This window comes from Colletotrichum jinshuiense, chromosome 5 (assembly GCF_051148585.1).
Source record: "Colletotrichum jinshuiense chromosome 5, complete sequence".
Lineage (NCBI taxonomy): Eukaryota > Fungi > Ascomycota > Sordariomycetes > Glomerellales > Glomerellaceae > Colletotrichum > Colletotrichum jinshuiense.
Window position 1 is genome coordinate 2,571,487 of NC_139312.1, and position 18,958 is coordinate 2,590,444.

Sequence of the window (18,958 nt, forward strand, 5' to 3'; positions counted from 1 at the left end):
TTTCGCCGTCGGACCCCTGCCTTTTCGTCCAATGCAGTCAATGCTTCCAGTCAACCCAGTCCTCGGCTTCTGATGTTGTTACTCAATGCTAACCTTCGGGGACCCTTTACTTTGCTTGCTTGTTGGCCCGATTATCAACATCATGTGTCTTGGGTAAGGTTCTAGTCTGCCCATTGTTCCCCATTGTCGTCGCCACAGTAGCTCAGCGCTGGGAGGGAGAGGCGCCGAGGGCCCCCCAGTCTAGGCTTACGAAACCGGCTGGAGCACATCACAATGCGCCCCGTACATATTGCGCTGTCGAGCACGTTATTCTTGGACTGGCCTGCATTGATTGCTTCCCCCGCCCGCACCCGCGCAAGGCTTTCAGGAGACTTGCTCCCAATTCCCTCTCGCCGGCCTCAATATTTCCCGTGGGTTCCAATATCTTCATGCGCCTCATTTAGCCTCAGCTATCTACAGGTCTGCATCAAGCAGGCTGGACGAGCTTATCGGCTCCAGTCAACTATTGCCAGCAATCAGCAATTCGGGTGGACGCTCCCAATCCGGGTCCGGCGCGGCGCTTCGCACTTTGACTGCTCCTGCGGCGTCTGCCAATCGAAGAAGGCCGTGGCACGCACTTCACACGCACGTGGACAGCGCTGGACCGAGCCCAGGCTCAGCCCAAGCCAAGGTTTGGGTGCCCCCTGGGCGGGCTTGGATGGGAACGGTGAATTGCGTAGCACTACGTGAACCATGGATAGGTTGTTACCCAACGGGCCAAGCCCAACTCGGCCACGACATGAGGAAACTATCTCTCACCCTCACAGTGCTTACCTCTTGTTTTAGTGATGGAATCCACACGAGTGATGCATCCTTGACACAGCTTGGCTACATGCTTGCCCAGATTTTCCGACCTGGTGCTATCTGTTCATTGGAGAGACTGAGGTAACGGCACACTTGCAAACTCAAGCACACACACAGTATGCATCGTCGCATCATAGACAGAAAACTGCCAACTCAGAGAGATCATCATAACAGTCGGGGGCTGCGTTAGTTTAGCAACCCATCGCCAATCTCGAAACTTAAGGGCCACCTTCATCTCCGTCGCAGAAATCCGCTGTGCTGTCATTCACATTCAGCCCAATGTTCGAACGATGTCGATGTCGCACTGCATAAGACAACGATTGACATGCTGTCCCCGTCGGAGCCCGGCATGGACGGAGGCCCATCCGTACGCTCGGCCGTGTAATAATGACAGGCCAGCACCAGGAACGTGGCGCAACGGTGGTTGGCTGGATGGTTGTGTAATTGAAGGATGCCATGCCATGTTTGCGAATGCCATGAACGTAACAAGTGGAGAGCGAGAGTTGCGTTTTCCGGGGTCCGTGTTTCCGTTCGGGTCACTTGACGCCAGCGATTCCCCCACATTCATGATTGCGAGTCATCGCCCAGGGCCACACGCCTTCGCATGCCCTTGGCATTACGGATACAATGAAGGATTGTAGTGTAGGCCGTTGGTGGCGACCCCGAATTGTCGCGTCGTATCATAGCTAGCTAAAGACATCCAGCAGATAAGCGGCAAGCCCCGATGAGATTTAATACTGTCATATCGAGTGTTGCACCAGGAGGCGGCGGCGGCCAAGTTCGGTCAGCGGCTAGCAATGCACTGCGAAGTAGCAGGTGATCTGCTCACCGAAACCGAAGGAGAAGGTTGATGGAGTGCGCCCCCTCTACTGATACCACCATCACATCATCATGCAAGATAGACTAAACAAAGCAAAGCATCATGTTGTGCTTAATCCTCAATCCCCGCAATCAGCAACAGCAAGCCTCAAGAGCCAAGAAGCTCCGAAACAATTTGTCGCTCTTTCTAGAAAGCACTGAAGCTTTTCTTCCCCTCTCCTCTTCCCCCTCGTCTCCAAAAAGGTCCATCTAAAAGAGGTGGGACCCTCAAACCATGCTGTCCACCCATCCGTTGGACGTCACATCTGACGGCGGTCGAATGAGGTGATCATATTACCCACGGTCCAGTGACACACACCAAGCCGACACCTCAATGCCGACACCATCCCCCCTCAATCCTGCCAGCCCGGGAAGGCAAGGTAAAGTGGTAGAGCTGTTCTCCACCCTTCCGCCTCTTATCGGCTCACGCTTACCTTATCGATAACGCTGGGCTGCAGCGGCCAGCGAATGGTGGGTGGGGAAAATGGTGTGAAGCTACCTGACCAAACGTGCAGACAGACAGACGCCAGACGGGACTGGCCTTACACCAGAGCTATTTGCCCACCGTCACACTGCTGATCGTCTCATGCAATGAGACCGTGCCCGCACCTCCGAAGGTCGTCTGAGACTGGCCGTTTGGTCGGAGGGTGTGGGCAGGTGGCTCGGTAGTGGTGGGTGGTGCACTTCATGCTGCATTCCTACTGCTTCGGGGACTGGAAGCAAGGGCGCATATACCGAAAAAAAAGTCGCCCTCAGTCGATGTTGGTTCATAGTCAAGGCGTTTGCAGATTTAGCTGCCCAGGCCAGGCACTTCTCACTTGTTTCTGATCCGCGCAGACGAGAGAAACGGCAAACGGTAGACCGAGCCCCCCCTCGGGCCTGATACGCACATGTCCGAACTGCCCGCGTCCGCCCAGACCTTTGATATCTCACACACGCCGTTCCTCACCGCAAAACAGGCGGGGTCGGAACAGACGGTAATAAGACCAGGCCACAAGTGACAGAAAGTAACACAAGTCATCCACCACCCGTTGCCTTACACACTTCGAGCAGACCCGACCCCAAAGTGAGACCCCTCCATCCCGCCGTGTCCGCCGTCTCGTGCCGCTGCCCTTCGCCCACTCAGCCTATCCTCCTCGGGCTTACTCCAAAAACCACCCCCCTCCATTACACAACCTCTCCTTACATGACCCCTTCGGTCGCGCAGCAAAGAAGAGGAAACAAAACCCCAGCCTCGCCCCTTCGTTCCGACGTCGTGGTTTCCTTGTTCAAACGTCTGGGTCACTAACAGCTGCAACGTCCTGCTGGAGAGAACCATGGTTGGACCGTCCGCCATCCCCGTTCTCGTCCCCAATCACTTCCGCATGCCGTAGTTCCCGGAAGCGATCTTCAACAAAGAAATCCGAAAAAAACAAGCGCCGCACGTTCGGATCAGGCTCCGGTGGCGAAAGCCCAGATATATCGCGATGGCGCCAAACATTATTGTCTCCCGGCCCACCTTCCCAACCTACCTCCTCCCCAGCATAAACTTCACGTTTCGTCGTCGGACATCGTCAACCTCAACCTCGGACTCCACGCCCGACGTCAGCCAAGTCCCCTCCCTGAGCTCCTCCCCAACCTCGTCAACGACCGACGAGTCCATAACACCTCCGAGTAGCCCCCGGTTGCTGCCATCCTACCATGATGCCACGACCAGCGCCCCTGCTCCCGTGACCCTGTCCAAAAAATCTCAGAGCACAAGACCCGGCCGCCGCTCTTCGCTGGCGCGCACCCATCCAGATACCCTACGTTGCTCGACCTGCTCTTCTGACATAGCCTTCTCGGCCCAGATCGTGAGCAAGGGCTTCACGGGCCGCTACGGCCGCGCATACCTCGTCGCGCCGACCCCTCCGAACCCCTCCACCGCCGGCGGCGCAAGCGACAGCAACGCCGGCAACAACAGCCCGGCGGGCCCTGGGAACCTGGCAAACGTCCGCATAGGGAAATGCGAGAACCGCCAGCTCGTCACGGGGTGGCACGTCGTCGCCGACATCACCTGCATCCACTGCAGCGCGAAGCTCGGGTGGAAGTACGTCGACGCCAAGGAGCTGAGCCAAAAGTACAAGGTCGGCAAGTTCATCCTCGAGGTCGAGCGCGTGGTGCCCTTCCGTAGCTGGGAGGATGTGCCGGCTGGTTACCATGATGTCCCGGAGGGCGAGGCGTCGGAGGAAGAGGACGACACGGAAGGCGACGCCGGACGTGATGACGCCGCCGCCCCCGAAGGCGCTGATAAGGATGGTTCTGACAGCGAGGAAGTAGAGATCGTGTTTGATTCGGAGGACGAGGATGACCTTGATGATTTGTTCTCCGGGAACTGGGACCCGGAGGTCGTTGCGAAGAGACGGGGCCGGCGAGTGACGGCTGCGCGGAAGAAGTAAAGCATCGAAAGAGCTGCGATACCCCCACTCATACTTACTGCACGAGATATCCCGAGCCGTACAGGCCTCATTTTCGCGTTGGCGTTTATTTGGTTGTTTGAGTTTGTTGCGAAAGGATTTATACCACTACCGCCGTACGTTCAGTATCACACGCTACGGACTAATACCCCGCATTTAGAAACGATGAAGTTGAGCATGGTTAATATGATTTCTTGGGTATTTAATATGTGACCTATGATCTGGACACTGCAGCGAATACTTAAAAGTAAATCATGCTGCCAGTGCTTGAGCTGGCAGACAGCTGGCAGCAGAGCCATGTCTGCGCTTCCTGCCTGCCGGCAGCAACCGGCCTCAAGGCCGAGCTTGATCCGTCGTCGGCTTCATAGACGCGCACCTGAATGTGTGTACATAACCGAAATCGCGTTTCCTGCTTTCTTTTTGGCGTGAAGATCTTGCCAAGTTCACATGTTCATTTATACCGCAGGCTCCTCAGCAACGTAGTGCAGGTAAGCGCCAAGAAGCTTGATGCCCTCGATGTAGTTGCGCTTGTCCAGCTTCTCGTTGATGGAGTGAGCACCGTCGGTGGAGCTGCCCATGGGCAGGAGAAGAACGTTCTTGCCAGTGGCCTGCTCAAAGGTCAGGGTAACCGGGATGCTAAGTAAGTCATGTTAGCAACAATATTAAGTGTTTAAGGCGACGAATCATACCTTCCACCCTCACGAGTGAAGTCGGGCTGCACACCCCACACACGCTCGGTGGCCTTGGCGGCAGCGGAAAAGTTCCAGTGCTTGGGCGACGCAACCCACCACTTTCCGGTGTGCTGAGCCCAAACCTTCATAGTATTCTTGCTGTTGAGCTTTCCGAATACCTCCTTCACGTACTTGTAAACAGCCTCGTTGGTAGCCTCGATCTCCATGTTGGGCACAGTACGGATGGAGAACTTGCCAGTGACCTTGGCAGGGATGACAGTCTTCGCGCCAGGAGCAGAGAATGCACCCTCGACACCGTGGATGGAAAGAGAGGGGTAGCGCCATCTGGCCATCAGGGTAGGCTTCTTCTCCTCGAAGATGGTGGTCTTGCTGCCAAGAGATTCCTGAAGAGTCTCCATGGTGAAGGCAATGCCGTCGTACAAAGTCTCCTCCTCCTTAGTGACAGGGGCAACCTGCTCGCTGATACCAGGGATCTGGATCTTGCCGTCGGTGTCAACCAGCGAGCCAAGGACGCGGACCAAGTCGGTCATAGGCTCCTGAGCAGTACCGCCAAAGACACCGCTGTGCAAGTCAGCGCCGGGACCCGAGATCTCGACGGAGTAGTAGTTGCAGCCTCGGAGGCCGTAGGTCAGGCAGGGCTTCTCGGTTCCAAGCCAGTAGTTATCAGAAATGCAGACAGCGTCGGCATCGGCGAAGTACTTCTTGGCCTCAGCGTTGATAAGGTCGTCAAGACCCTCAGAGCCATACTCCTCCATTCCCTCGAAGCACATGAGGAGGTTGACGGGGAAGTCGATGCCGGCCTTCTGGTGAGCCTCGATGGCGTTCAGCCAGCCAAGAACGGGTCCCTTGTCGTCGGTGGAACCACGTCCGAACATCCTGCCCTTGTCATCAACGGAAAGCTCGAAGGGCTCAGTGGCCCAGCCGTCGCTCTTCTCGGCGGGCTGGACGTCGTAGTGGCCATAGACCAAGATAGTCCGCTTGTTCTTATCGTTTCCATATCTTCCAAGCACGACGGGGGGCAACTGCAAGCCAGGGATATCGGGCTGCTCGCCGAGCTCTCGAAGCTCGACAGAGGCACCAAGACCCTTCAGCTCGGCGGCGAGCCATTCACCCATCTTGACGACATCAGGGCGGCGGGCAACATCGGCAGAGATCGAGGGGATCGCAACAGCCTTCCTGAGGCGTTCGATGAAGTGGTCGGCCTCGGCATCGACCTGCTTGAAGTAGCCGTCGAGTTGGGGGGCCATCTTGCGAGCTTGGTGTGCTTGTATAGCTGAGGTAAGGTAGTGACGGCGAGATTGTGATATCGACCAACACGGGAGTAGTTTGGGAGTTGGGGGAAGAAACTTTCGAGTAGTCTGAGGGCGGACAAGACCTTTGAACAATAAGGTGCGGGGCATGACGCCGGACTGGACCTTCTACATCGGGCGCAATAGAGCTGACCAGAATTGTACTGTACCAGCAGAGTACCACCACATGCAGCTGCCCACACTTGCTCGGATGGCGGGGTTCTCTCAATGCGCGTCGGCAAGCGGCGGCGTATCAGCAGGAATGGACCTGACCATTGCTAATACGTGGAGACGCTAAGACAATCTGAAGGACTTTTGCGTGATCCGGCACGTGACTCGGAGCTAGCCGAGCTTTTCTTTCCTCGGACCCACGGATGACTCAGCTCCATTGATCGGATGTCGGAGAAACTCTTGCTTAGAAATTCCGACAGCTCACGTGCGACCCCGACCACCCAGGTCTGCCCAGAATTGTGCTACAGAATCAGGTGGCAGCGCGACAGAAGTGGGTTCCAGGTATCTGTCTCCGTTGGCCTGCAGTCAAAGCCGGCTATATCTCCTCGCCTCCCCCTTTGCGTTACTCCTCTTTTTCCTGTCACAAACACCACCACCACATCGCTCCCTCTCTGTCACTCCGACGGCGACACTCCGCCCTGCTGCGAACTGCACTCTTTGTACGGCTGTGCGACTTATTTTGCTGCCGCTCAGCAAATCGACCAACATCCTCCCCCGATCTTCAGGCGACTAGCGACGCAAGTGCCCGCTCAGCGCGACTCGTCCTTCTCAACGGTTTCCTCCAGCAGGCTACAAGAGCTTTTGCGACTGCCTTCGTCTCGACCGAAATACTGACCTGGAAAACTGCTTTGGCTAACTGAGGCTTCTCGATTGATGGTGCGCATGGTATCGAGGTGATTTGGATGCGAGGAGGGATTCACACAAAGGGCTGCCTATTCTCCATCTGGTGTCAGCCTCTTTGGCATTGTACTCTTTCTCTACACTCCACAACCCTTATTTCCTTGTTCTTCCAAGTAAATCAGAATTGATTTCCATTACTTTTGAGGTGCTGAGCGCAAGAGAGATCATACGGAAAGCAAGAAGAAAAATTACTAGCATCATATCACTCTCTACTCACCTAAGGTAGCGTTGCGTCTTCGTGGTTGCCCGCGAACCCGTTTTCGCCATCCGCATTCAATACTTGACTACGCGTATTGCTACTGTCGACGTCTACCTCGGTCTACACCTGTGACCATACCACAAATCAAGACGTCATGGCGTCCTCCGTCTTCTTCAAGTTCAAGTCGCAGAAGGAGCCGACGCGGGTTGAGTTCGATGGTACCGGTATTTCTGTGTTCGAGCTGAAGCGGGACATTATCTTGAAGAGTGGCCTAGGTGATGGCACCGACTTCGACCTAGCCATATACTCAGAGGATGGTAGTGAAGGTATGTCACTTTCTGACACGTAGAGTAAAGACTCGAGTTTAACAACTGTCCAGAATACGATGATGACACCACGATTATTCCCCGATCAACGACTGTTGTTGCTCGTCGACTCCCGGCTGCAAAGCCTGGTGCAGGTCGAGGCGCCCGATATGTCTCTGGCAAGATGCCCGTCGCTGCGAAGAATTCGTCTCGCAAAGAGCAAACGACCAAGTCAGCCACGGCCAAGGCAGCATCTAACGCCATTAGCCAGATGAACAATGCTATGACAGAAGAAGAGAAGATGGCGGCCATGTTCCAGGCTCAGACCGAGTCCTGGTCAGCCCAGCAAGAAGAGATGTCACAGTAAGTTGCTATGTTCAAGACAAGAGTCGGCCCAAGCTAACCTATGTACAGCCAAACCCCAGTTTTCAAGCCGGGATCCAAGAAGCCTGCAAACGTGCCTGATCATGACCCTCCTAATGGTTACATCTGCTACCGCTGTGGAGAAAAGGGTCACTGGATTCAATTGTGCCCAACGAACGATGATCCAGAGTTTGATAACCGTCCGCGCGTGAAGCGCACAACTGGTATTCCTAGGTCATTCTTGCGCACAGTCGACAAGTCTGTCGCTCTAGCCCAGAGTGGCGATGATGAGACCAAGAGGCCGTCGGGAATCATGGTCAACGCTGAGGGAGAGTTCGTGATCGCCGAGCCTGACAAGGCGTCGTGGGAACAGTTCCAGGCCAAGGCCAAGTCTTCAGCCTCCGCTGCCAAGGCAATTGCAATGGGAGACAAGGAGTTGCAGGAGAAGGGCCTGGAGTGCCCCATCGACAAGAAGATGTTCATAGACCCAATGAAGACCCCGTGCTGCCAGAAGACGTATTGCAATGATTGCATAACAAATGCTCTCATCGAATCGGACTTCATCTGCCCCAACTGCTCTACAGAGGGTGTCTTGATTGACGACCTGAAAGCTGATGAGGAGGCTGTCAACAAGATCAAGGAGTTCCTCAAAGAGAAAACCGAGGCGAAGAGCCCGACCGCAGCCTCGCCGCCCCGAGCCACATCACCCAAGGACACCGCGGAGGAAACCAAGACAGAGGCGGCAAACGGAACCGCAAAGTCACCCACGCCCCAGAAATCGCCTTCGGCCGCTGCCGCAGCTCCCGCGTCAGCAGCAGCAACCGATGGCACACCCAAGTCCACATCAGCAACACCAGCAACCGCTCCGGCTGTGCCTGCTGAACGCGCCTCATCTGTGGAATCCACGTCGAAGAAACGCCCCGCTGATGAGTTGATGGAAAACCCAAAAATCCCCAAGGCTCCAAAAGCGATGCAGAAGCAACAAGAACAACAAGCGATGATGAATGGTATGAACGGTATGAATGGCATGAACGGCATGGGCAACATGTCCATGAACCCTATGATGGGTTTCGGCGGCATGAACATGATGAACGGATTCATGGGCATGCCGAACATGGGTAACATGGGTAACATGGGCAACATGGGCAACATGGGTAACATGAACAACATGGGCATGCCGATGATGGGCATGATGAACCCTATGATGGGCATGCCCGGCTTCAACCCCATGAACGGCGGTGGATTCCCGGACATGGGCAATAACAACATGTACGGGAACAACTTCGGCGGCAACAACTTTGGCGGCAACATGAATGGAATGAACGGCGGCGCAATGAATGGCGGCGCTATGAACGGCGGTGCCATGAACGGCGCCATGAATGGCGCCATGGGCGGCTACAACCAGCAGCGCCACAACTTCACTCAGCCGAGCAACGACGAAGACGCTTACTTCCGGAGACCCGTCAACCCTCACCGCCACCAAAACCGCCAGAAACGCGTGCGACCCAGCGACTATAGAGAACTTTGAGCTGCGTTCATGAGCAGTTCTGCACCGGACCACTTCAGCGATGGTCACCCATGGTTTCTTCGACTGTACAATAGACGACATGCATTGCATAACGGTTTTATCTTCACTATTATTCTGGAAATACGGCATAACACAATCCTCACAAGTCAAAGAGGGAATTGGACAGGACTCTTCTGAAGTCCACGGCGTTTATAGGATGGGTTGGGCGGAACGTTCTTACCTGGAAAGGGGTCGAGCTGGATCAGGGACATTGCCGCGAAGGCAACGATGGAAAGGAGGTACTGAAATAATGAGGCGACGCCAGAGATACCTCCACTGCGCAGTTTGCTCGGCGTAGAGCTCTCTCTGTATGTAAACACGCACCAAGATGGCCAAATAAAGTATCCTGCACATATATCACCATGGGTATCAATCATCTGTGAATGTATTCTATGTTTCCACTCGTAACTCTGACGCCTCATGCTACCATGCCATCGTGACCAAGTTGTTCAATGTCGTATTTTTGAGCCTCTCAACACCAGCAACTAACAAACACCGCAATCCACACACCTTACTACTTACGCGTCCATCTCTGGAGGAGCGTAGGGTGTGGTCAGCATCTCGCTGAACTTCTCCAACTTCTCCTTGCCGCGGACCTCCTCGACCAGCAGCGGCATCTTGACGACGTTGAACTCATCGTACAGCTCCTCAATCTGCTCGAGGTACTTCTTCTGCATCTTGCGGCGGGCGGTGCATTGGTCACAGTTGCTGCCCTTCTTGGGGAAGAGCAGCTGGTTGACAACGATGCTGTGGGTGTCGATACCGTAGTTGGCAAGCTCCTGAATCATGCGCTCCGTTTCGTACAGGGACAGGAACTCCGGGATGCAGACGCAGACGAATGTCGTCAGGGCCTCGTCCTTGAACTGGGTGTTGACCTCGGAGATTGTCTCACGCAGAGTCTCGAGCTTCTCCATCATCTCGCTGAGGTTCTGGCCGTTGGGGAGCTGGCCTCCCGAGCCGAGGAAGCCATTCAGAAGGGGTCCGTATTGGGAGCTCAACTGAGAGACCTTGGCCAGCGCCTTTTCGAGGACGCTGGGGAAGGAGAGGAAGCGAAGAGTGTGGCCAGTGGGAGCGGTGTCGAAGATGATTGTTTCGTAGGACATGGACTTCACTTGCTTAAGGACCTCGGCAAAGGACATGGCTTCGTCGATACCGGGAATCTATTCGACGCAACCATATTAGCCATCAAGATTAAAATATAATATACCCTGTGCGCAGCTTTCTTTCAGAGACGACTGGGGGGGAAGCTTACAGCAAAAGCCAAATCCTGCATCATGCCGCCGAGACCGCCACTCATGGCGTCCATCTCCTCGCCCTGGCCTGCCAGCATGTCCTGCATACTGCCATTGGGGTCGATCTCCATAGCGCTGAGGTTGGTGAAGCCGTCGATGAGGCGGGCCTCCTTACCGAACTTCTGGTTGAAGGCGTCGGATAGGTTGTGCGCCGGGTCGGTGGAGATGAGAAGGACCGACTTGCGAGCCTTCGCGAGCTGGATGGCGAGAGAGCACGAGGTGGTAGTCTTGCCGACACCACCCTTTCCACCGACGAAGATCCAGCGCAGCGACTTTTGGTCGAGAATGGACTGGAGGGTAGGCTCCATCACATCGTCGGCGTCGATGATGGCGGCCATGGTTTCGGTCGTTGGGGTATGACGATTATATGAGGTCGCTCTAGAGGTGTATATCTAGTAGTGGGGTGGAATGCGCGCTGGTGGAAGAAGTCTGTGTAGAATAACAACTGGTCCAAGCTGTTCTGGAGAGAGGTTTGAGAAGCAAGTGTGATAATGAGGTTGAGGCGTGCACTGCGTATTCCAAGCTATTCTAGAAGGTCTGTCTTGTCGCAGAGAGTCGCCTCCCCGCCAAATGGCGGGGCACCCCAGCGACGACGCATACTGTGCGGTAGTCCGGAGTTCGCGATAAACCACACTGTACCCGTCCCCACCAGAGCTTGACAACTTTGCGGAGCTTCAATGTCGGACTGCGCATTCGCGATACATGTGACAGTAGCCGCAATCACGACTCAGCCTACGCCATGTCTTCCAATGGGTACACCGTTCTGCAAAGCCTTTCCAGCAAGGTGGCTGCAAGAACAATTCAGGTCACTGTCGTACCGAAACCGACCAAGTTCGCCGAGCGACGCGCCGTGCTGCACTCGCTGCAAAAGTTCGCCAATGTCGAGATGTTTAGAAAGCTAGACGTAGGTTCGACCTCATGGACAATTGGTGAGGCTTCAGGATGCTGATCAATCTTAATTTCCTACAGAATCACGACTCGTCCTTCATCTCAATCCTGAGCGATAAATCGAAAGTCAAAGAACTTGCCAAAATGAGCCCACTACAATACCAGCTCGCGACGCCGCGATCCAATGGCTCTGTCAAGACATTCTTGACAGGTTCAGCTTCGACCGGACCCTTGGTGAACTCGAACAAGCACGACAATGACATCGGGGACGCTGCCTCTGAGGACGATAAGAAGGACTTCATGGTGCATATCTTCCCGGCTCCGACCTACGTACATTCTGCCGCCATCAAAGCATCCCCTCTACATGGCCCCTGGCCCAAATCTCGTCGAGAAACAGTCCAGTCAGCAACACTGAAAGTATCATTGCCCAAAGATGTCACTGCCGATGGCTTATCGGACTGGGAGACCGGCGGGCAGGTCTCTTCGTCGGCTAGGGGCCAATTCTGGGAGGATATCCTCCTTGGCACCAAATCAGTAGATGTTAAGAAGCGTGCCATCATCGACCGTATACGGAAGAGAGAGTTGAAAGAGAAGGCGCCTGCTATTATGGAAGGCTTGTTGCATCTTCAACAACAGAAAGGACAGCAATGAGAGTAACTACCACTGATCACGAGAGCCAGAACTTGTTCTAGCTCCACATAATGATGAAACTCATCGCGGACCCTAGATTCACGGCTACACGGTTCTGCCTTCGAAGCAGTTGGGCGACGACCTCAAACATCCAGATCGCCGCCGGCAGACAAGGCTGAGGAGGCATGCCATCTTCAGCCTGATAGCAGCTTGGACGTTTTGCTTTGAGCCAAGTGTTCCAGAAGTGGGATACCCGATCAAGCCGATTATTGACCTGAGGCTCTCGCAGAAGATGAGATGACAGGCACTCGGAAGCAAGCCTTGAGGATGGACCAGGGGTTCCCACGGAACTGTTAATGTTTCGGCCTCATAGCCTAATTTTATGCGGGCCACAACGAGGCATTGGCATTGAGACCCTGAACCGTCGCAACCTCAGCAAGAGACGACAGTTGCCGCTTCGAAATCAGACTGCGAACATCGATAGACCTGTTGATAATGACGAAAATCATTTTCAGGGTCCTCACAAGCATTGCAACGCTGTTCGGTCTCTGACGATGAGCTGCAGGTGTCTTCGCGAAAAAGAACTCCTGAATCGGGAAACGGCAGTCAGCTGAACGAAGGCTCTGACGTTGATGTTGGATTGCCGTAGCCAGGGTCCATTCAGGGCGTGGCGTCATTTCAGGGCCACAAAAACAAGGAACACCTGCAACCTGTAATGCCCTTGATCGACAGCGCAGCGTGCGACGAGCCAATCAGCTCGACGGTAGCGCTAGTACGTCACGGCTCCCCCAATTTCGCGCCACATTCTCTCGCCAAAGCCACCATCATCGGGCTTGCTCGACGACAAAGCACCTGCACAAGAGCCTAGAATGCCTAGAAGCCGACCAACCGTGGGGTGGGGATTGTTTGCGCAAGCCAGGGTCCATTTCTCCAAATCTACGAAAATGGAGGGCCAGGCTCGGCCACGTTGATGACGTCGCAACCGTGTGGCCGCGTCGAGACCCTGACTTACACGGCATTCTTGGCCCGAACGGTGTGCCCAGCATGGCACCGTCACAGATCACAGCTCATCACGCAAATACCTGCTTCGCGACCCAGCTCAGGGGTCTTAAGAGGTGCTTATATGCGGACAGCTTCGCCCCTTCTTCAACGAACATGTTCATCACTTCAGTATTCCATCGCCACTTGCCTCGCCGCACAACTTAGCTCTACACTAAGCAATCAGCGCTACATTACACACTAGCCATCGAGCAGTAGCAATCCATCACTATGGCTGTCACCGGCTTTATCCATCATTTCGGCACCTTTTTGCTGCTCACAGCAACGGTCCTTCTTGTCGTTACCAGCATTTCTGCCCCAGTGGTCCACAACATCTCCCTGTTAAATGTGAAGCTGGGTGACTCTTCCGCCGGCGATGAAATCACTTTTGGCACTTTTGGATGGTGCATCCTCGGTGGTGCGGCAGAGTAAGACATCTCAAGATCCACACAATAAATCCCATCATTTTGCTAACGCATCTCCTAGTGGTTCCGACCGCTGCAGTGCTTCGAGAGTAGGCTACTCGCCTGCCGACATCGTCGCCGAGGCCGACAGTGTTCAGTACTCCGGCTGGTCCTCTAACGCCGCCGAGGGCCTGACCAGAGTCATGATCCTCCATCCTATTGCAGCCGGCGTCTCATTCATCGCCTTCATCTTGTCCGTCGGCGCTGGCATGTTCGGTTCGCTCTTCGCTGCCCTTGTGTCGGGTACCGCCTTTATCATCACCGTTGTGGCTCTCATCTGCGACTGGGTTATGTTCGCAGTCGTTCGCCGCAACATCAACAACGACAATGACGACAGTGACAGCGACAGTTACGCCCACTACGGCGTCGCGCTGTGGACACTCTTGGCTGCCGCCATCTGCCTGCTCCTTGGCACCGTCGTCGTCTTCTTCACCTGCTGCAGCGGACGTCGTCACAAGCGCCGCCAGCACAACGCCAAGGTTGACCACTACTCTCCTCCCGCCACCCACACTCCCTACCGCCGTCGTCGCTGGTGGTCCCGCAACCGCTACTAAATGTCTGCAAACTCGAGTTAATTCGGACATGTAATGGTGTTCCTGTTACGCTACCAACGATAATGTGAAGTGTATATCACGACGGCGCCGTTAATTTAGCGCGGGTGTATGGGGAGTGTTTTTTTAATTTAATAGTGATGGATTGGGTGGAAGTGTAGGAAGCACAGTTATGATACCACGCCTGCGTCTGCAGTGCATGACATTTTCTTGTATAATATGAAACCGAACTTAATGAACTACTTCACAAACGACATGTGGTCATAAATTTCTTGCCATTTAAGTGCAATGTTCAAACAAGAAAGCCATCCGTCAACACAGGTATTAGATATTCACGGTTTCGAATGCATCTACCTTGCTGCGCATCGCACGCGGTCTTGACAATATTGATTACACTTGGTTTTGAATGGATCCAGTGTGTTTCTCAGTTATTTTTTTATTCGGATGGTGCCAAATTCATCGGAATTTGGACGGGGAAACTGGCACTAGACGTACTGTTATCAAATTAAAGCCGCCAGAATTAGTAGTTTTCTCTTAGTATCACAGGGATACCCGTACGGGTAGGTAATTCAATGTATATCACCATATATTCGCAAGCTAGTTCTAGTCTGTGTAAGTTAAAGAAGGAAAATGTTGGTAGTGGTAGCAGCAGTGAAGATATCGCGGATGGCAGCCCGGAGGTAGAATCCCCGGGCTCCGCTGCTGCTACTTCCCGCTGCCTGGCCGCCTGCCCGCATTTTGGCCGGTTGATACGACATTCTCTGTTACGTAGCATTATTGCCTACAACTCTGGTGTCTAGTAAACATAATAATGCCTGGTATTTATGTCATGGAAAGCTGCTCGAGGCTATGCTTGTTTGACGACATAGGCAGTGAGACTACTTCGTGTAGGGTGAAAGCTTCAGTTGTCTTGCCAATCAGTTTATGGAGTTAATTCAACCTAGCGGCTTAGGGTTCAAGGCGCACTCACAGATCGGCGGCGCCAGTCTGTATCTGGGACAACACGAGGTGAAAAGCAACCTGGCTGCCATCGTGGCCTTCCGGGGATAGTCACCAAAAGCCTCTGCCTTAGAGACTGGGTGCTTAACTTGTTAATTCAAGTCACTGTCGTTTTTCATATGCGTTTCTAAACGGCAAGACCGTATGTAGATGGTTGTGTGCACCCCGTCACTCTAGAACCACTAAACATGCACATCTCAACTTACTACCCATTGGGAGGGTTTGGACGTTTGTCTATTATCCGTACTAACCAGTCGGGTTTTCTCTACGCGGTTAAATGTTGGATACTCTATATCTCAAAGCCATGGCTTATGTAGTCAAGCTCTAAGTCTTCAAACTCAAGTTTTACCACTCCCCCTTTAGCTTTATACTACCTGCCCACCGTATGTTCTGGGTATCACCAACAATGAGCATGTATGATGAGCCATATCCATAAAAGAAACCGGCCCATCCTGCTTCAAGAGTTCCTAAAGTGCGTCGTAGGTTGGCAGCCCGCTTAGTTCCGAAAGAGTATGGTTGTCCTCTACACTAGATGTCGCATGAGTCTCACTTATTCCACAACGAAACGGTTCAACGTAACGGTATTAGAGGGTAGTTGAAAACGAGCTTGAAAACGACACCGTCAAACAACTTACCTACCCCCGGTAACCGTGCTCAACAAGGGTGACAAACATCACCACCACAGACGTTACGTCTAGACTTTCTTTTCTTGTCACCCCATTCTGCCACATAGCTCTCGCCAGAGTTGTGTTGGCGTCAGGTCATCAAAAAATGCCGAGATGCTGTTCCATCCCAGCTTCCGAATTGGCATGCCCTGCTCGACTTCAAGGCTTTCCCCTTTCAAAGTCAGGCTGCGCTGCATGCAACGGCACCTCGATCCCTGGTCAGCCGCCGCCGCCGCCTCATTGGACCGTCGCATAAACCCCATATGTAGCTTGCTCACAGGCCCAACTCCGCCCTCCCTCGCGCATGTCAGATAAAAGAATCTTGGGAATTCGTCATCCCGCTGCCTGTCTCGTCCTCGTGGTGGCCTGGCCATGCCCGAGACCCGACTATATCGGACCCGCTGTCAACCGTTGCCAGCGTCGTGGGGCTCGTCACACCGGCAGGCACCGCGATCCAGTCCCGGCACGAGGGGAAGCTGGGGGCCCTGCTCTGGGCCCTTGGGGGGTAGGAAAGAAGTGGAGGAGCTGAGGAAGAAGCTGGAGGCGCATATCAGGAGGCTGGATCTGTCATTCAAGGGGGCGAGCATGGCGGTTGGTCTCCCGAATCTGGCGGTCATCGGCGCGACTCAGTAAGTTGATGCGAAAGGCTGCGGCTTGTCCGCTTGCTTGTTCAAGGCTGAAATGCCCTGGCTGGTTCGTTGGTTAGTAGCAATAGCATGAGACTCCAAATCGATGCCATCCAAGTCCAACTCCTTGAGAACAAGAATGCCCCACCTGCCGTTGCGCCGCAGCCTCGCCCGGCCATGGGCATGTTTGGTACGAACCGGTTGCAGGCTCCTGCGATAGCTCAGGGGCCAGCTCAACATCAAAACTCCGGAACCGCGAAGTTTACCGGGGCAATTCAACACCAAGCGCCTACACCTATGAACAACAGCTGGATGAATGATTCCCAAGGCCGCAAAACTCCGAATACTGCTGGGGGAATATTGTTTCGAGCTCCCATCGCTAACAATACCACCACCACTGGGATGGGGCAAACTCAACTCAACATTGTTTGGGAGAAAGCGGCAGCGTCAACTTCAAGAACCCCTTTACAGCGATGAATCAACAGAAAGTTGTCCAGCGCCTCCAGGCCTGACGGCGCAGAGGCAAAGCATGGCTGCGTCCATGAACAATCACCCCAACAGGCCTGTATTCGACTTTAATCCAGGTCCCGGGAATGGCCCATCAAGGAACCCTCAGCAGCAAGGGGCACGGTCTCAAGTGACCGGCCTAGTCCCGCCGACCATGCCTATGCAGTTGAACTTCACAGTCCAGCAGCCGCAACCTCGGCCAATGGGCTTTGGGCAGTTCATCGATAACAATAGCAGCAACAACTTACAGCCAGTAAATGTCGGGGCAAGCGCTCCCCAACCAGCAGCACGGCCTCCGGCGACTGTCAATCGTTCCACGTCTCCGTTCACAAGTCCAGGCTCGGGAGGCCAGCAGCCGCGGGGCGGGACGCCGACGTCGAACAACCCCTGCGACAACTGCGGGGCTTCAGCAGCGGCGCGAGGCATTACCATACGCTACGTTGGGGACGGCCACAGCATGTGCGAACGGTGCCTCAAGAAGCTGTTCCGCTCGTCGATCCAGGGGTCTCGATCGGTGCCCAAGTGCTGCGGCGAGCTCGCCATAGACCTGACCAGGGCGGAGCTTCTCCTCAACGAGGACTTCCTCAAGGCAATCAGGCTGGTCTTCCCACGAGAAGTGGATCTCGGGCAACTGCCCGTGGCAATCGTGCAAGAACCCAATCGAGTTCTGGCACCTGAGAAAGGAACGGGGACAGATCAGGTGCCACAAATGCAGCACGGGCATCTGTTCATGATGCGCCAAGAGGCGGCACGATTCAGAGACGTGCCTCTATGTAGCGCACTATACCACCATGGTAAATCTGTTGGTAGGGGATTAGAAGCGTGGTTTTGAGCAGGTCGGTCCAAGTAATGATGGAGAGGATCCAGGGGGTTATCGGGATGTGCCGTGGCGCAATGTTGTCAGATTGATTTAGGACAGACGATGGGGACCAGCTCGGACTCACGAAGCGGGTTTATTTCGGCCCCTGGCGAAGCCGTGCAAGACTAAGGGTAGGGTAGGACGGCCCACAAGCATTCCAAATGCACATGGTTTCATGTCCTTCAAGCTTAAAGAGGCTAACCAGAGGAACGGGAGAGATTTCGGGCAGCGCACTTGAGATGCCGCATGCCCGAAGGGGTTCCCGAGCTGCACCGGAGCGGTCCAGGCTCCGGGTCAGCTGAAGGAGCCCCCAATCAAGAGCTATTTCATGTCAAGGCGGGAATGCAATTGCTGACGCTGTGGCTTGGATATGGCGGTTCGTTTTGCACTCTTTCCCAAGACACTTGGGCCGAAAGGGGACAGCATGCCAGTTGAGCCCATCGATCGGGACGAATCGTGGGGTTGACTCCGAGACAGCGGCAGCCGACGGAGGTTCTGGGCAGTGATCTGCACTCAAAGGCGGTGTGATATTGCGCAGATAAGGTGCGACAAAACATTCCACTTCCCAGGACTCTCTGGCTGCGAGGGCTTTCTCCAGGTTCCCGTCGGCAGCAAGGTAATCACCGAAGGGCAAGAACAAAGGCAGGCGGAAAAGCACGGGTGGTTCGCAGCCGTCGGCGGCGGCGACGGGATTCGTGGACGTAAGAGGCCGACGGCTACGGGGCGGGGCTTTGCCTGGGAAGATCCATCATGAGGAGGGGGTGACGGTGGCAAGCGGATAGACTCGTTGCAGAAGTTTGTTCCCAAGCGAGGGGGGCTCAAGATGACCGGTCCCCCCGGGCTTCCTTGTCCAGTAGCAGAGCGATGATTCCACGAACATTTGGCGAACGTGTGGTTGAAGGGCGAGCAAGACCGGAGGCCGCGTAACGCGAATGCTGTGGCTGTTCTGGGCATGCATCATAGGGCGGGCCAATGG

At 54.6% G+C, this 18,958-nt stretch overlaps 7 protein-coding genes across 7 annotated transcripts; 5 read left to right on the forward strand and 2 right to left on the reverse strand.

The window, feature by feature from the left end:
• Positions 1–3,167: 3,167 nt before the first annotated feature.
• On the forward strand, positions 3,168–4,118 carry EsH8_V_000650 (yippee zinc-binding/DNA-binding /Mis18, centromere assembly-domain-containing protein; the record flags this gene model as incomplete). Its single annotated transcript, XM_083273166.1, has 1 exon — positions 3,168–4,118. One exon carries the CDS (start codon positions 3,168–3,170, stop codon positions 4,116–4,118), a length of 951 nt encoding a protein of 316 aa, XP_083125881.1.
• Positions 4,119–4,591: 473 nt separating this feature from the next.
• EsH8_V_000651 (metallodipeptidase) lies at positions 4,592–6,075 on the reverse strand (the record flags this gene model as incomplete). Its single annotated transcript, XM_083273167.1, has 2 exons — positions 4,592–4,772; positions 4,826–6,075. The coding sequence occupies 2 exons, from the start codon at positions 6,073–6,075 to the stop codon at positions 4,592–4,594; spliced, it is 1,431 nt and encodes a 476-aa protein (XP_083125882.1).
• Positions 6,076–7,382: 1,307 nt separating this feature from the next.
• EsH8_V_000652 (cleavage polyadenylation factor subunit MPE1 domain-containing protein) lies at positions 7,383–9,424 on the forward strand (the record flags this gene model as incomplete). Its single annotated transcript, XM_083273168.1, has 3 exons — positions 7,383–7,554; positions 7,608–7,896; positions 7,948–9,424. The coding sequence occupies 3 exons, from the start codon at positions 7,383–7,385 to the stop codon at positions 9,422–9,424; spliced, it is 1,938 nt and encodes a 645-aa protein (XP_083125883.1).
• A 557-nt stretch (positions 9,425–9,981) lies between these two features.
• EsH8_V_000653 (guanine nucleotide exchange factor GET3) lies at positions 9,982–11,093 on the reverse strand (the record flags this gene model as incomplete). The annotated part of the gene is made up of 2 exons (XM_083273169.1): positions 9,982–10,623; positions 10,716–11,093. The coding sequence occupies 2 exons, from the start codon at positions 11,091–11,093 to the stop codon at positions 9,982–9,984; spliced, it is 1,020 nt and encodes a 339-aa protein (XP_083125884.1).
• A 401-nt stretch (positions 11,094–11,494) lies between these two features.
• On the forward strand, positions 11,495–12,294 carry EsH8_V_000654 (uncharacterized protein; the record flags this gene model as incomplete). Its single annotated transcript, XM_083273170.1, has 2 exons — positions 11,495–11,659; positions 11,725–12,294. The coding sequence occupies 2 exons, from the start codon at positions 11,495–11,497 to the stop codon at positions 12,292–12,294; spliced, it is 735 nt and encodes a 244-aa protein (XP_083125885.1).
• A 1,248-nt stretch (positions 12,295–13,542) lies between these two features.
• EsH8_V_000655 (actin cortical patch SUR7/pH-response regulator pali) lies at positions 13,543–14,329 on the forward strand (the record flags this gene model as incomplete). The annotated part of the gene is made up of 2 exons (XM_083273171.1): positions 13,543–13,739; positions 13,798–14,329. The coding sequence occupies 2 exons, from the start codon at positions 13,543–13,545 to the stop codon at positions 14,327–14,329; spliced, it is 729 nt and encodes a 242-aa protein (XP_083125886.1).
• A 2,948-nt stretch (positions 14,330–17,277) lies between these two features.
• On the forward strand, positions 17,278–18,736 carry EsH8_V_000656 (uncharacterized protein; the record flags this gene model as incomplete). The annotated part of the gene is made up of 2 exons (XM_083273172.1): positions 17,278–17,917; positions 18,552–18,736. 2 exons carry the CDS (start codon positions 17,278–17,280, stop codon positions 18,734–18,736), a joined length of 825 nt encoding a protein of 274 aa, XP_083125887.1.
• Positions 18,737–18,958: the final 222 nt, after the last annotated feature.